At 46.7% G+C, this 14,677-nt stretch overlaps 1 protein-coding gene across 2 annotated transcripts in view; it reads left to right on the top strand.

Moving 5' to 3' along the window:
- klhl32 (kelch-like family member 32) overlaps positions 1 to 14,677 on the top strand; it is a 35,494-nt gene that overhangs the window by 19,272 nt on the left and 1,545 nt on the right. Inside the window, exons 4-8 of one of the 2 annotated variants that reach the window (XM_046313276.1) lie at positions 8,167 to 8,274; positions 9,798 to 9,896; positions 11,201 to 11,416; positions 13,191 to 13,917; positions 14,015 to 14,073. In XM_046313276.1, the coding sequence (XP_046169232.1) occupies positions 8,167 to 8,274; positions 9,798 to 9,896; positions 11,201 to 11,416; positions 13,191 to 13,917; positions 14,015 to 14,073 (1,209 nt within the window). The remainder of the gene's footprint in view (positions 1 to 8,166; positions 8,275 to 9,797; positions 9,897 to 11,200; positions 11,417 to 13,190; positions 13,918 to 14,014; positions 14,074 to 14,677) is intronic. The other variant, XM_046313277.1, reaches the window with a different exon arrangement.

Genomic DNA, 14,677 nt, shown 5'->3' with positions numbered 1-14,677 from the left:
AGAGAAAAATCTCCTCGTGTGCTACCTATATCCCCCCAATAGAATCCCCATACTTTAACGACAACAGCTTCTCTCCATTGAAGAAGGAGGAGATAAACCATTTGCAGGCCCAGGTACTAGTCTGTGGTGACCTAAATACCAGAACTGGACAAGAGCCTGACACCCTCAACACACGGGGACAAACACCTCCCTCACATGCCCCCCTAAACACAACGACAACAACAAAAACGTGTCACAACTCCTGCAGCTCTGTCAGACTGGGTATGTACATAGTCAAAGGTAGGCTTCGAAGGGACTCCTATGGTAGGTACACATATAGCTCATCTCTTGGCAGTAGTACTTTTTCAAGCAGAAATTTGCTTCCTGCAACACTAACTCAAAAAAGTTCTGGGACACTGTAAAGTCCATGGAGAATAAGAACACCTCCTCCCAGCTGCCCACTGCACTGAAGATAGGAAACACTGTCACCACTGATAAATCCACCATAATTGAGAATTTCAATAAGCATTTTTCTACGGCTGGCCATGCTTTCCACCTGGCTACTCCTACCCCGGTCAACAGCACTGCACCCCCAACAGCAACTCGCCCAAGCCTTCCCCATTTCTCCTTCTCCCAAATCCGTTCAGCTGATGTTCTGAAAGAGCTGCAAAATCTGGACCCCTACAAATCAGCCGGGCTAGACAATCTGGACCCTTTCTTTCTAAAATTATCTGCCAAAATTGTTGCCACCCCTATTACTAGCCTGTTCAACCTCTCTTTCGTGTCGTCTGAGATTCCCAAAGATTGGAAAGCAGCTGCGGTCATCCCCCTCTTCAAAGGGGGGGACACTCTTGACCCAAACTGCTACAGACCTATATCTATCCTACCATGCCTTTCTAAGGTCTTCGAAAGCCAAGTCAACAAACAGATTACCGACCATTTTGAATCTAACCATACCTTCTCTGCTATGCAATCTGGTTTCAGAGCTGGTCATGGGTGCACCTCAGCCACGCTCAAGGTCCTAAACGAGATCTTAACCGCCATCGATAAGAAACATTACTGTGCAGCCGTATTAATTGATCTGGCCAAGGCTTTCGATTCTGTCAACCACCACATCCTCATCGGCAGACTCGACAGCCTTGGTTTCTCAAATGATTGCCTCGCCTGGTTCACAAACTACTTCTCTGATAGAGTTCAGTGTGTCAAATCGGAGGGTCTGCTGTCCGAACCTCTGGCAGTCTCTATGGGGGTGCCACAGGATTCAATTCTTGGACCGACTCTCTTCTCTGTATACATCAATGAGGTCGCTCTTGCTGCTGGTGAGTCCCTGATCCACCTCTACGCAGACGACACCATTCTGTATACTTCCGGCCCTTCTTTGGACACTGTGTTAACAACCCTCCAGGCAAGCTTCAATGCCATTACAACTCTCCTTCCGTGGCCTCCAATTGCTCTTAAATACAAGTAAAACTAAATCCATGCTCTTCAACCGATCGCTACCTGCACCTACCCGCCTGTCCAACATCACTACTCTGGACGGCTCTGACTTAGAATACGTGGACAACTACAAATACTTAGGTGTCTGGTTAGACTGTAAACTCTCCTTCCAGACCCATATCAAACATCTCCAATCCAAAGTTAAATCTAGAATTGGCTTCCTATTTCGCAACAAAGCATCCTTCACTCATGCTGCCAAACATACCCTTGTAAAACTGACCATCCTACCAATCCTCGACTTTGGCGATGTCATTTACAAAATAGCCTCCAATACCCTACTCAACAAATTGGATGCAGTCTATCACAGTGCAATCCGTTTTGTCACCAAAGCCCCATATACTACCCACCATTGCGACCTGTACGCTCTCGTTGGCTGGCCCTCGCTTCATACTCGTCGCCAAACCCACTGGCTCCATGTCATCTACAAGACCCTGCTAGGTAAAGTCCCCCCTTATCTCAGCTCGCTGGTCACCATAGCATCTCCCACCTGTAGCACACGGTCCAGCAGGTATATCTCTCTGGTCACCCCCAAAACCAATTCTTTTTTTGGCCGCCTCTCCTTCCAGTTCTCTGCTGCCAGTGACTGGAACGAACTGCAAAAATCTCTGAAACTGGAAACACTTATCTCCCTCACTAGCTTTAAGCACCAACTGTCAGAGCATCTTACAGATTACTGCACCTGTACATAGCCCACCTATAATTTAGCCCAAACAACTACCTCTTTCCCAACTGTATTTAATTTATTTATTTATTTAGCTCCTTTTGCACCCCATTATTTTTATGTCTACTTTGCACATTCTTCCATTGCAAAACTACCATTCCAGTGTTTTACTTGCTATATTGTATTTACTTTGCCACCATGGCCTTTTTTGCCTTTACCTCCCTTCTCACCTCATTTGCTCACATTGTATATAGACTTGTTTATACTGTATTATTGACTGTATGTTTGTTTTACTCCATGTGTAACTCTGTGTCGTTGTATCTGTCGAACTGCTTTGCTTTATCTTGGCCAGGTCGCAATTGTAAATGAGAACTTGTTCTCAACTTGCCTACCTGGTTAAATAAAGGTGAAATAAATAAAATAAATAAAATAAAGTACTGTAGACTACTTTATCACTGACCTCAGCCCAGAGTCTCTGACTGAACGCTCTCAGGTCAGAGCAAAATCATACTCTACTTGAACAGAGCTTTGTTCAATCATGAGGCATCAAAGCCAAAGGTTAATGAATAATATTAAGAAATGCTATAGATGGAAGGAAAGTTAGGCAACAACAAATTCAATCCCTTCTAGACAATTTCCTGGACAAAATGTTTCACTGTAATAGTGAAGGTGTAGACTTGGCAGTAGAAAATCTAAAAATGTCAAGCAGACATCCTAAGAAAATTAACAACAATGACAAATGGTTTGATGAAGAATGCAAAATCCTAAGAAAGAAATTGAGAAACCTATCCAACCAAAAACAGAGACCCAGAAAAACTGAGCCTAGGCCTTCACTATGGTGAATCACTAAAACAATACAGAAATATACTACGGAAAAAGAAGGAACAGCACGTCAGAAATCAGCTCAATGTAATTGAAGAATCCATATAATCTAACCACCTCTGGGGAAAACTCTAAACAAAGAGTTATCTGTCTAAAACGGAGATGTATGGATAAACCTCTTCTCCAATCCTTTTGGCTCTATAACAAAGAGCAAACATCAAACACATATACATGAACAAATACAAATCTTAGAATCAACTATTAAAGACTATCAGAACCAACTGGATTCTCCAATTACATGTTATGAACTACAGGACAAAATACCCTCCAACCCAAAAAGGCCTGTGGGGTGGATGGTATCCTGAATGAAATGATAAAACATAAAGACCACAAATTCCAATTGGCTATACTTAAACTCTCTAACATCAGCCTCAGCTCTGGCATATTTTGGAACCAAAGACTAATCATCCCAATCCACACAAGTGGAGACAAATTTGACCCCAATAACTTCTGTGGGATATGTGTCAACAGCAACCTTGGGAAAATCCATTGCATTATCATTAACAGCAGACTCGTACATTTCCTCAGCAAAAACAATGTAATGATCAAATGTCAAATTCGCTTTTTACCAAATTACCGTACAACAGACCACGTAGTCACCCTGTTCAACCTAATTGACAAACTAAGAAAGCAAAACAAAGGCAAAGTCTTCTCATGCTTTGTTGATTTCAAAAAAGCTTTCAACTCAATTTGGCACGAGGGCCTGCTGTACAAATTGATGGAAAGTGGCATTGGGGGAAAAACATACGACATTATAAAATCCATGTACACAAACAACAAGTGTAAGGTTAAAATTGGCAAAAACCACACATATTTCTTTCCACAGAGCTGGGGGATGAGATAGGGATGCAGCTTAAGCCCCACCCTCTTCAACATATATATACCAATGAATTGGCGAGGGCACTAGAACAGTCTGCACCGTCTGACCTCACCCTACTAGAATCTGAAGTCAAATGTCTACTGTTTGCTAATGATCTGGTGCTTCTGTCTCCAACCAAGGAGGGCCTACATCAACACCTAGATCTTCTGCACAGATTCTGTCAGACCTGGGCAATGACAGTAAATCTCAGTAAGACAAAAATAATGGCCTTCCAAAAAAGTCCAGTTCCCAGAATCAGGAATACAAATTCCATCTAGACACCGTTGCTCTAGAGCACAAAAAAAACATACCTCGGCCTAAACATCAGAGCCACAGGTAACTTCCACAAAGCTGTGAATGATCTGAGAGACAAGGCAAGAACGGCCTTCTATGCCATCATTTACATTACATTTAAGTCATTTAGCAGACGCTCTTATCCAGAGCGACTTACAAATTCAAACGGAACATCAAATTTGACATGCCAATTAGGCTAAATATACTTGAATCAGTTATAGAACCCATTGCCCTGTACGGTTATGAGGTCTGGGGTCCGCTCACCAACCAGGAATTCACAAAATGGGACGAACACCACATTGACACTGCATGCAGAATTCTGCAAAAATATCCTCTGTATAACGTAAAACACCAAATAACGCATGCAGATCTGAATTAGGCCGATACCCGCTAATTATCCAAATCCAGAAAAGAGCTGTTCAATTCTACAACCACCTAAAAGGAAGCAATTCCCAAAACTTCCATAACAAAGCCAACACCTACAGAGAAATACACCTGGAGAAGAGCTCCCTAAGCAAGCTGGTATGCGTTTTCTTATGATTTGGTTGAGTATAATTGTGTTGTTGTCCCGGGGCTCTGTTCACAAATGGACCCTACAGAGCCCCGGGACAACAACACAATTATACTCAACTAAATCATAAGAAAACGCATAGATTTTCACAAAATGAAATCAACTCAAATCAAACTTTGTCACGTGCCAAATACAACAAGTGTAGAATGTACCTTGAAATGCTTACTTACAAGCCCTTAACTCTTCTTGAACTGCACTGTTGGTTAAGAAAATATTTACCAAGTAGACTAAAATAAAAAGTAACATAATAAAAATAACGAGGCTATATACAGGGGTCACCAGTACAAAGTCAGTGTTTGGGGGTACAGGTTAGTTGAAGTAATTTGTACATGTAGATGGGGGTGATGTGACTATGCATAGATAGCAGTGTACAAAAGGAGGGAGGGGGTCAATGTAAATTGTCAGGCGGCGATTTTATTAATTGTTCAGCAGTCTTACAGCTTGGGGGTAGAAGCTGTTGAGGAGACTTTTGGGCCTAGACTTGGCACTCCGGTACCGCTTGCCGTGCGGTAGCAGAGAAAACAGTCTATATTACTGAAGTCTCTGACAATTTTATGGGCTTTCATCTGACACCGCCTATTATATAGGTCCTGGATGTGAGGAATCTTGGCCCCAGTGATGTACTGGGCCATTCACACCACTCTCTGTAGCGCCTTAGTCAGATGCCGAGCAGTTGCCGTACCAGGCGGTGATGCAAACGGTCAGGATGCTCTCGATGGTGCAGCTGTAGAAACATTTGAGGATCTGGAAACCCATGCCAAGTCTTTTCTGTCCCCCGAGGGGGAACAGGTTTGGCGTGTCCTCTTCACGACTGTCTTGCTATGTTTGGACCATGACAGTTTGTTGGTGATGGACACCAATGAACTTGAAACTCTCAACCCTCTCCACTACAGCCCCGTCGATGTTAATGGGAGCCTGTTCGGCCCACCTTTTCCTGTAGTCCACGATCAGCTCCTTTTTTTTTCTCACATTGAGGGAGAGGTTGTTGTCTTGGCACCACACTGCCAGTTCTCTGACCTCCTCCTATGGGCCGTCTCATCGTTGTCGGTTATCAGCAAACTTAATGATGGTGTTGGAGTCGTGTTTGCCACACAGTCGTGGGTGAACAGGGAATACAGGAGGGTCTACTGAGGAGCCCCAGTGTTAAGGATCAACTTGGCAGATGTGTTGTTGCCTACTCTTACCACCTGGGGGGCGGCCCGTCAGGAAGTCCAGGATCCAGTTTGAGGGAGGTGTTTAGTCCCAGAGTCCTTAGCCTAGTGATGAGCTTCGTGGGCACTATGGTGTTGAACGCTGAGCTGTAGTCAGTGAATGGCATTCTCACATAGGTGTTCCTTTTGTCCAGGTTAGAAAGGGCAGTGTAGAGTGCGATTGAGATTGCTTCATCTGTTGGGGCGGTATGCGAATTGGAGTGGGCCTAGGGTGCTGTTGATGTGAGCCATGACCAGCCTTTCAAGCACTTCATAGCTACCGACGTGAGTGCCACGGGGCAGTAATCATTTAGGCAGGTTACCTTTTCTTCCTTGGGCACAGGGACTATGGTGGTCTGCTTGAAACATGTAGATATTACAGACTCGGTCAGAGAGAGGTTGAAAATGTCAGTGAAGACACTTGACAGTTGTTCCGTGCATGCTTTGACGACACGTCCTGGTAATCCGTCTGGCCCAGCGGCTTTTGTACATGACATGTGGTTGTCCCAATCCCCTATAGAGTAGAGACTGCGTTAGCTATGGAAACACAATTTACCTAGAACAACACTAGTGCTTACACCCCAAAAATACCAGTCCTAATCAAAAAAAAGGGGCAGGGGTATCCTCTGCTCTGAGGTTGTAGTGGTGTGACTGTAGCCTGGTCCCATCATGTCAACTCCCTCGCATGACAAGGTGTGGCATGAAGGCGCAAACATATTGGTACCCAGGCTAGTGTGATTTAGGAGTCCTTGATTATTTTAGTTGTGAATTAAAGACATGACTAATCCATCACCCTGCCGCTTCCCCTGTTCCTCCATCCTGATCAATGGCTCTGCCAACATCTCATCTCATAATTGCTTTGATTTGGGAGCACCCGGCATCAGGCACAGCACAGCAGGCTCGGGGCCAGGCGACTGCTCTCTCTGGGGCTTCGATTTCACTTTGTCTTTGTTTGTGTGTGTGTGTGTGTTCATGCAGTGTTTCCCAGAAAAAGATCAGGACCAGGAAGTAACCAGTCTGTGTGTCGGACAGTGATAAATATAGCTTGTAAAATGGGTGTCAAAGAAACACATGATCTCTACGTAATCTCTATGTCCAATGAACTCTATGGATAGGCCAAGAGTGAGCTTTCAACTGGAGGGCAGTTGCTGTGTGAAATCACATGCTAGTTCTTGTGCTTTCAACCCCTTGGGGGGGTTGTCTCCTGTCTGTGTAACGGATGTGAAACGGCTAGCTTAGTTAGCGGTGGTGCGCGCTAAATAGCGTTTCAATCGGTGACGCCACTTGCTCTGAGACCTTGAAGTAGTAGTTCCCCTTGCTCTGCAAGGGCCGCGGCTTTTGTGGAGCGATGGGTAACGATGCTTCATGGGTGACAGTCGTTGATGTGTGCAGAGGGTCCCTGGTTCGCGCCCGGGTATGGGCAAGGGGATGGTCTAAAGTTATACTGTTACATCTGTCTGTCTGTTCGTTTCTGTGTGCTGATCAAGCAAAATAACTGTTCTCTCTAAGACAATGGGCAATAAAGTATTTTTTATTTTTTTGCGGAACAGATGGGGGTGGTTCAGCACCCCTACTTCCCACATCTATGAGGCTGTTTTTGTAATTTAGTTGTGCTGTAGCCTATTCATAGCTCAGGTTTGCTGTGCCTATGTCTCAGAGGTGTGTGTGTGTGTGTGTGTGTGTGTGTGTGTGTGTGTGTGTGTGTGTGTGTGTGTGTGTGTGTCTGTCTGTCTGTCTGTCTGTCTGTCTGTCTGTCTGTCTGTCTGTCTGTCTGTCTGTCTGTCTGTCTGTCTGTCTGTCTGTCTGTCTGTCTGTCTGTCTGTCTGTCTGTCTGTCTGTGTCTGTCTGTCTGTCTGTCTGTCTGTCTGTCTGTCTGTCTGTCTGTCTGTCTGTCTGTCTGTCTGTCTGTCTGTCTGTCTGTCTGTCTGTCTGTCTGTCTGTCTGTCTGTCTGTCTGTCTGTCTGTCTGTCTGTCTGTCTGTCTGTCTGTCTGTCTGTCTGTCTGTCTGTCTGTCTGTCTGTCTGTCTGTCTGTCTGTCTGTCTGTCTGTCTGTCTGTCTGTCTGTCTGTCTGTCTGTCTGTCTGTCTGTCTGTCTGTCTGTCTGTCTGTCTGTCTGTCTGTCTGTCTGTCTGTCTGTCTGTCTGTCTGTCTGTCTGTCTGTCTGTCTGTCTGTCTGTCTGTCTGTCTGTCTGTCTGTCTGTCTGTCTGTCTGTCTGTCTGTATGTGTTCTCAGGCCATGTTCAGTCTGTGCATGGTGGAGAGTGAGGCAGATGAGGTGACTCTTCAGGGAGTGACCAGTGTGGGACTGAAACATGCACTAGACTTCGCCTACACAGGACAGGTGAGTCTACAGTAGCACCTTCATCTACAGCTAGCCACCCCACACATGTCCTCAAGTCACACACAGGCACAGAACTGTACACACAAACATATATCACAACTATCCAGGCTCACACTAACTAAGAGTGACAGTTTCCAGCTTTTCGTTAGCTGATTAAAGCTATAGCCCAGCCATACTGGCGGACCTGATAATTGACCCCTAGGGTGCCCCCATTTGATTTTGTTGAGTCACTTAGGTATCATATGAACGCGCATAAAACATGACAAAATGTATAGAATTGCAGGAAAATTGCTTTAAAAAGTTTTCTCTCCGCCAAGGAAAGGGATGTGAACAGTTTGAGCATTTTGGGGTCATGCGAGTCGCGATGTGGGGGTTTGTTACTATGGCGATAAATGACAATATCCTCCCGGACCGTTGCCATCTAGTACATTTGTGTGACTGGACCTTCTTAAATAGTGGTTGAGTCCACCTGCTATAGCCTATACATGGATTTGATATCTAACCTAGCCTGATCCTACAGTATGCCAGTGAACCCCCCCCTCCCACTCTTTCTCCTTCCTCCCTCTCTCTTTTGCCTATCTCTCTTGCCTATTTCTCTCTCTCCCCCCATCTTTCTCTCCCCTCTCTCTCTCTCTCTGCGGTGAGGAGTCAGGAGATCTATGCCCTGTGGCCCAGCAGTGAGAGGCTGGCTAGCTCGTAATTATTCCTAATTGCATTTCCACAGTGGAAATGAGCAGGGGGGAGTTGTGTTGATGTAGGTCAGCAGCCGGCTGCCGGTCCGTTTCCGTCTGCTGAGATGATGAGACGTGAGCAATATGCTTATTTCAGTAAACAACCACAGAGCTAGTTGCTGAAATCCACCAGCCACATGTCAGGGACCATGGGGTTAGCAGACATGCTGTTGCTATATAGTCTACACTGAGAGGACGCACACACGCATATTATAAATATTAGTCGTACTTTTGATTTGATGTTGCTAAAATCATGTATTTTGCATGGCAATTACATCGAAATGTGGTATATATCACAGCTGTAAGAAGGATAACTGTGTGTGTGTGAATAACAATGTATAATACCACTCTAACTGCAATGTAATGACCCTTTTTAAATTCATGTTTTATAGACATGGAATATAAAGTGGGACACACACATGTAGTCTATTGAAGAGCACACAGCGCAAAGAATGCCTTTCAAATGCTTTCAGTAGCACATGAGTGAAATCACATTAGTGTGAAATGCTATTGCACACATAAAAAACACGCCTGGCCCGAGACCACAGTCACACACCCACACACATGAATCAGCAGCATTATATAAAGTGACCACTGGTCCCTGAGGGCTTCTGTCATTTGGTTGAGTCCCAAATGGCACCCTATTCCATACATAGTGCACTACTTTTGACCAGAACCCTATGGGCACTATACAGGGAATATGGTGTCATTTGGGATGGAACCTGTCTGTCTGGGGAGGTGAGCAGTGTGTGAGGTGGACAGGACGTGGTCTCACTCAGGTCCTCTCCTCAGATAATGCTGGAGCCAGGGGTGATTCAGGATGTTCTGTCGGCAGGAAGTCACCTTCAGCTGCTGGAGCTGCTCAGTCTTTGCTCACACTACCTCGTCCAGGTGAGGAGTCAAGACAGACATGGACCCACACACACACACTCACATATATTACATACTCGCACATAGTCATATACAGTAGTACAGTCAAATAAGCACATACGTATCACACACCTCCACTGGAATTTCTTGTGTATATGGAGGGTCTACTCTCTACATGTCCAAGGTACTTCCTAACAACACAAGACCACACATTAAACCCCCCCTGTCACTACCAGTAAGATACATTAGCATGGCTGTGGGCAAACCGTTACATCACCTTATGGTCAACAGTGCTCTCATACACCGTCTGCTGGTAGAGAGAAAAATGGACACTGTGTTGATTTCCATTGATTTCACTGCACTGTCCCTATAGACATGCTCACTGTAAACACTGTATTATACAATTAGATAGCAGCTGAAGATGCAGAGAAAAGACCCAGGTTAACATAAAATATAGATTCACTAGCTTTCTATTTGTATTTTGTCTGTATGAAATTGGGTATTGAACAGGTTATTTTTTTGTGTGCCAGTGTTTGTTTGAGGCGATTACTCAGAGCCATGCAGTATATTGCACGTGGTCCTGCTTACTCCCAGCAGATGGCAGTCTTATTCCACTCTCGATCTCCATGTTCTGTTCTCTTGCCTCCTCTCCTGTTCTCTCTCTTACTCTCTTACTCTGTGTTCTGCTTGAATAACAATGTAGTTTCATCTTCAATAGATTCAGTGGTATATAAACTGCAGTTCAAAAACACCCCAAGGAAAGTGTGTGACCCAGTATGTGTGGGCGTGTGCGTGTGAGGGATACCCAACTGTATGTCTGTGTGTGTTACTGTATGTAAACCAAAAAACCTGTACTTGTCTTTTCCTGCTACTTTATTGTGGGAAGATCACGGTCCCACCGCTGTGATATGTTGTTGTCTTACCTAGCTAACCTTACAAAATTGTAAGTCGCTCTGGATAAGAGTCTGCTAAATGACTAGCTGGGTTTCTCAACTCCACGACATGCAGATCTCGGAGTTGGGCTGCGACAACTATCAGTTGATACGAGGAAACAGTCGGTGGTTGTATTTGAAAAAAAGTTTTTTTGAAAAGTATGGATTTCAGCGAAGAAAGGCCCGCTTTTACACAGGACAAACATATGTTTAAGAAAAGTGTCGACTGACAGTGACTCGATGTAGTCGGAGGTTCAGTCCGCCCGCAGTCGTCGCTGCTCAACTCCACTGAGGTGGTATATATCTTGGCGTTTTAGAAACTCTGCTACAAAATGACTCAAATGTAAATGTATTTACCTTGTGAGTCTGTACCTGCCGATGTGTCCACAACAGGAGCTGAACAGTGTTAACTACCTGGACCTGTACCGTGTGGCCGATCTGTTCCACCTCCCTGCTCTGGAGGAGGCTGTGGTCAGCTTCCTGGTAGAACACCTGTGTGAGCTGCAGCAGAGCCGCCAGGAGGAGGTGCTGCTGCTCCCCTACCGCCTCCTCAGGGAGGTGCTGAAGAGCGACCGCCTCACCTCCCTCAACGAGGAGGAGATCTGGCAGGTACACTGCACTGGCTCCTCACAGTCACACACGCACGCACACAATGGAAGGAACACACATGTTCGCAAATGCATGCACATATACACACACACACACACACACACACGCACACACGCACACACACACACACACACACACACACACACACACACACACACACACACACACACACACACACACACACACACACACACACACACACACACACACACACACACACACACACCATAAACCCACGCAGACTTTGATATACTACATCACACAGTGTGTCATAAAACGTCAACTGGGCAACATTCATTGCCTTCACCAAAATACACTCTTTATATTTATGTATAGGAGTGAATAGGAAAGGAAGGCGTGTGTGTGTGTGTATATGGAGTGGGGGGGGGCTATGCGTTTCGACTGTTCATTTGCACCAATCAGGCCCCCCTTTCCACCTCTTCTCTCTCTCCCCCCTCTCTGATTAGGCCCACCGCGGCTTCATCAGCGCCCCAATCACCCAGCTGTCACTCCGGCCGCCCGTCTGATTGAAAACAATCAGGCCTCTGATGGCACAATTACCCTGACCCTTTAGCCGGGCGATGCTGCCATAATCAGACCCCGATTAGGCTGCTTTGGGCCTCCTTCACTCTGCCGAGGAAGGTTAATTTGGGCATCCGCCCGAAAAAACGCGAGGGCGCCAATACACAGCCGATATAGTTTGCCCGTCAATCATCGTCACACCGACTACTCTCAGAGTTTCACGCTCTGGAAATCACATTTTCTTGGGTCTTTGTTTTTTTGTTCTCCCCCTTCTTTGCGCGTTTGTCTTTTCTCTGGTTGCTCTCTCCCTTTCTCTCTATCTGTCTCCCTCTTTGCGGAAGAGGGGAGGGAAGTTGATTTATTCTCTGCCCCGAGGAAGTTCTCTGATCCAGCGTGACCTTCACAGTCAGCCTACCGGAGAGCACACACACACCCCTCTGCCACTTCAGAGGTGGGAGGAGGAGGAGGGAGAGAGCGGGAAAGAGAGAGAAAGGAGGAGAGGGGTGTAGATAGCAAGACCAAGAATAGGACAAAGCAGAGAGGTGGGGGGGGGTGTAAATACTGTTGTGTTAATACTGTTGTGTTGGCATAATTTTAGGATGAGAGAAAAGGGAGTGGCATTGACAGTAGTAGGACAATATATACAGTGCATGTGGGAATATGTCTGCTTCTATGTAAATGGTGTTCTGGTGTGCTGTTTGTATAGAATATGGTTTGAGCGCATCTACGAGCCAGTTTAATGTTTGAATAGGATTTCAGTGTGTATCCAGTGTGCCTGCGAGTCAGGAGGAGGTGCTGACAGTGAACCGCTCCAGCTCAGTAATCTTGCTGTGCTGTAATAAGTTCCCTGTCTCTGTACTGATTGTGTTGAAAGCCACTTTGTTTCCCTGATAATGGTATCAGTGATCTTCAGCCATCTCACCCACATTCACACGCCACCGCCGCAGCTAAACAGCCTCCGATTGCTCTCAAGTTCAATTAAATCCCCCCTCTGCTTCTCTCCTCTCCCGGTCCTCAACAAAGGAATGTACCGGTGGATATTCATGATGTGTGTGTGTTTGTATAAGTGTGTGTGTGTGTGTGTGTGTACGCGCGTTTTGTATAAGTACGTGTGTATGCGTTTTGTATAAGTGTGTTTGTGTATACAGTAACACACTCATCTTGATCTTGCAACACTGCTCTGTAGGCATTTAGAATACTAATAAGTATGAATTGCTTCCCTCTGTCTTCCTCTTCCCCCTCTCCTCTTTAGCTGGTGGTGTGCTGGTTAGAGCATGACTGTCGGTACCAGTACACCGAGGACCTGATACAGCACGTTCGTTACGGCCTTATGGACGTGGCCGCCCTGCACCACGTGGCACAGTGCCACCCGCTGGTCCAGTCCAGTGCCACCGCCGCCGCCCTAGTGGACGAGGCTCTAGAGTACCACCGTGCCACCTACGCCCAACCCCTCCGCCAGACCGCCCACACCAAGCCCCGCTTCCAGTCTCTCACCCTCTACATAGCCGGCGGGCGCAAGCGCGAGGTGAGCCGCGTACGGGAGCTGCGCTACTTCAACCCGGCCGCCCAGGAGACCGTGCGCGTGGCCGGGTGCTCCAATTGGAGCGAGCTGGCGCCCATGCCCGCCGGGCGCAGCCACCACTGCGTTGCCGTCATGGGTCACTTCCTGTTTGTGGCAGGCGGCGAGGTGGAGCATTCCACTGGGAGAACGTGTGCGGTGAGGACCGCTTGTCGGTACGACCCCCGGGGGAACCGCTGGACGGAGATAGCCTCCATGAAGGCGTGCAGGGAACACTTTGTCCTGGGGGCTCTGGGCCAGTACCTGTATGCGGTGGGGGGGAGGAACGAGCTGAGACAGGTGCTGCCCACCGTGGAACGCTACTGTCCGAAGAGGAACAAGTGGACCTTCGTCCAGTCCTTTGACCGCTCGCTGTCCTGCCACGCCGGCTGTGTGGCTGACGACCTGCTCTGGGTCTCAGGTACACACACACACAGATGGAGAATAGAGCAGAACAGATTGAACACACACACACATGCCCGCCCGCCACCTGTGTGTAATACTCTTCTCTGTTACAGGTGGAGTCACAAACACAGCTCAGTACCAGAATAGACTGATGGTGTACGACCCAGAACAGGTAATTGAAGAACAGATAGTACAGAGAAATAAGCCAAAAGCGAGACAAATGCCATCAAAACATTTAAAAGCTTGGTTTCAGAACAGTTTCTGTTTGTGTGATAGCTGAGTAATGCGCTTGTTTACGGTAACTTTGAGGATGTGTGTTTGCGTGTGCGCGAGACAGGGGGCCCATGCGCAAGGGGGAGTGCAAGAGGTAGAGAAGGAGAGCAAGAGGGAGAGCAAGAGCGAGGAAGGAAGGAGGGGAGAACAACAGAGAGCGAGCAGGAGGCCGAGAAAGTCTCATTTGTATTCACCGTGGAGCTACATTCACCTGCCAGGAACACCAACCCCCCCCCCCACCCAACACTACCCTCAACAGATGGCCACCCGTCAGCTCCTACCAGACATACGCAATTGCGCACATACACACACACACAATCGCTCAAGTACACACACAGACATGGTCACGTACGCCCCCCCACACACACATACAAAACAACCAGACACACTTAGTCAAATGTGCACAGTTGGATACATCTGTGTAAAATGGAGAGGGTGAAGTATATTATAAGGAAGGGGGGCGAAATCATGAGGAGAAATCATAGCCCTGGTGTCACATTATT

This window comes from Oncorhynchus gorbuscha, linkage group LG19 (genome assembly GCF_021184085.1).
Source record: "Oncorhynchus gorbuscha isolate QuinsamMale2020 ecotype Even-year linkage group LG19, OgorEven_v1.0, whole genome shotgun sequence".
Taxonomy (NCBI): Eukaryota; Metazoa; Chordata; class Actinopteri; order Salmoniformes; family Salmonidae; genus Oncorhynchus; species Oncorhynchus gorbuscha.
This window is presented reverse-complemented; position numbering and strand designations above follow the sequence as displayed.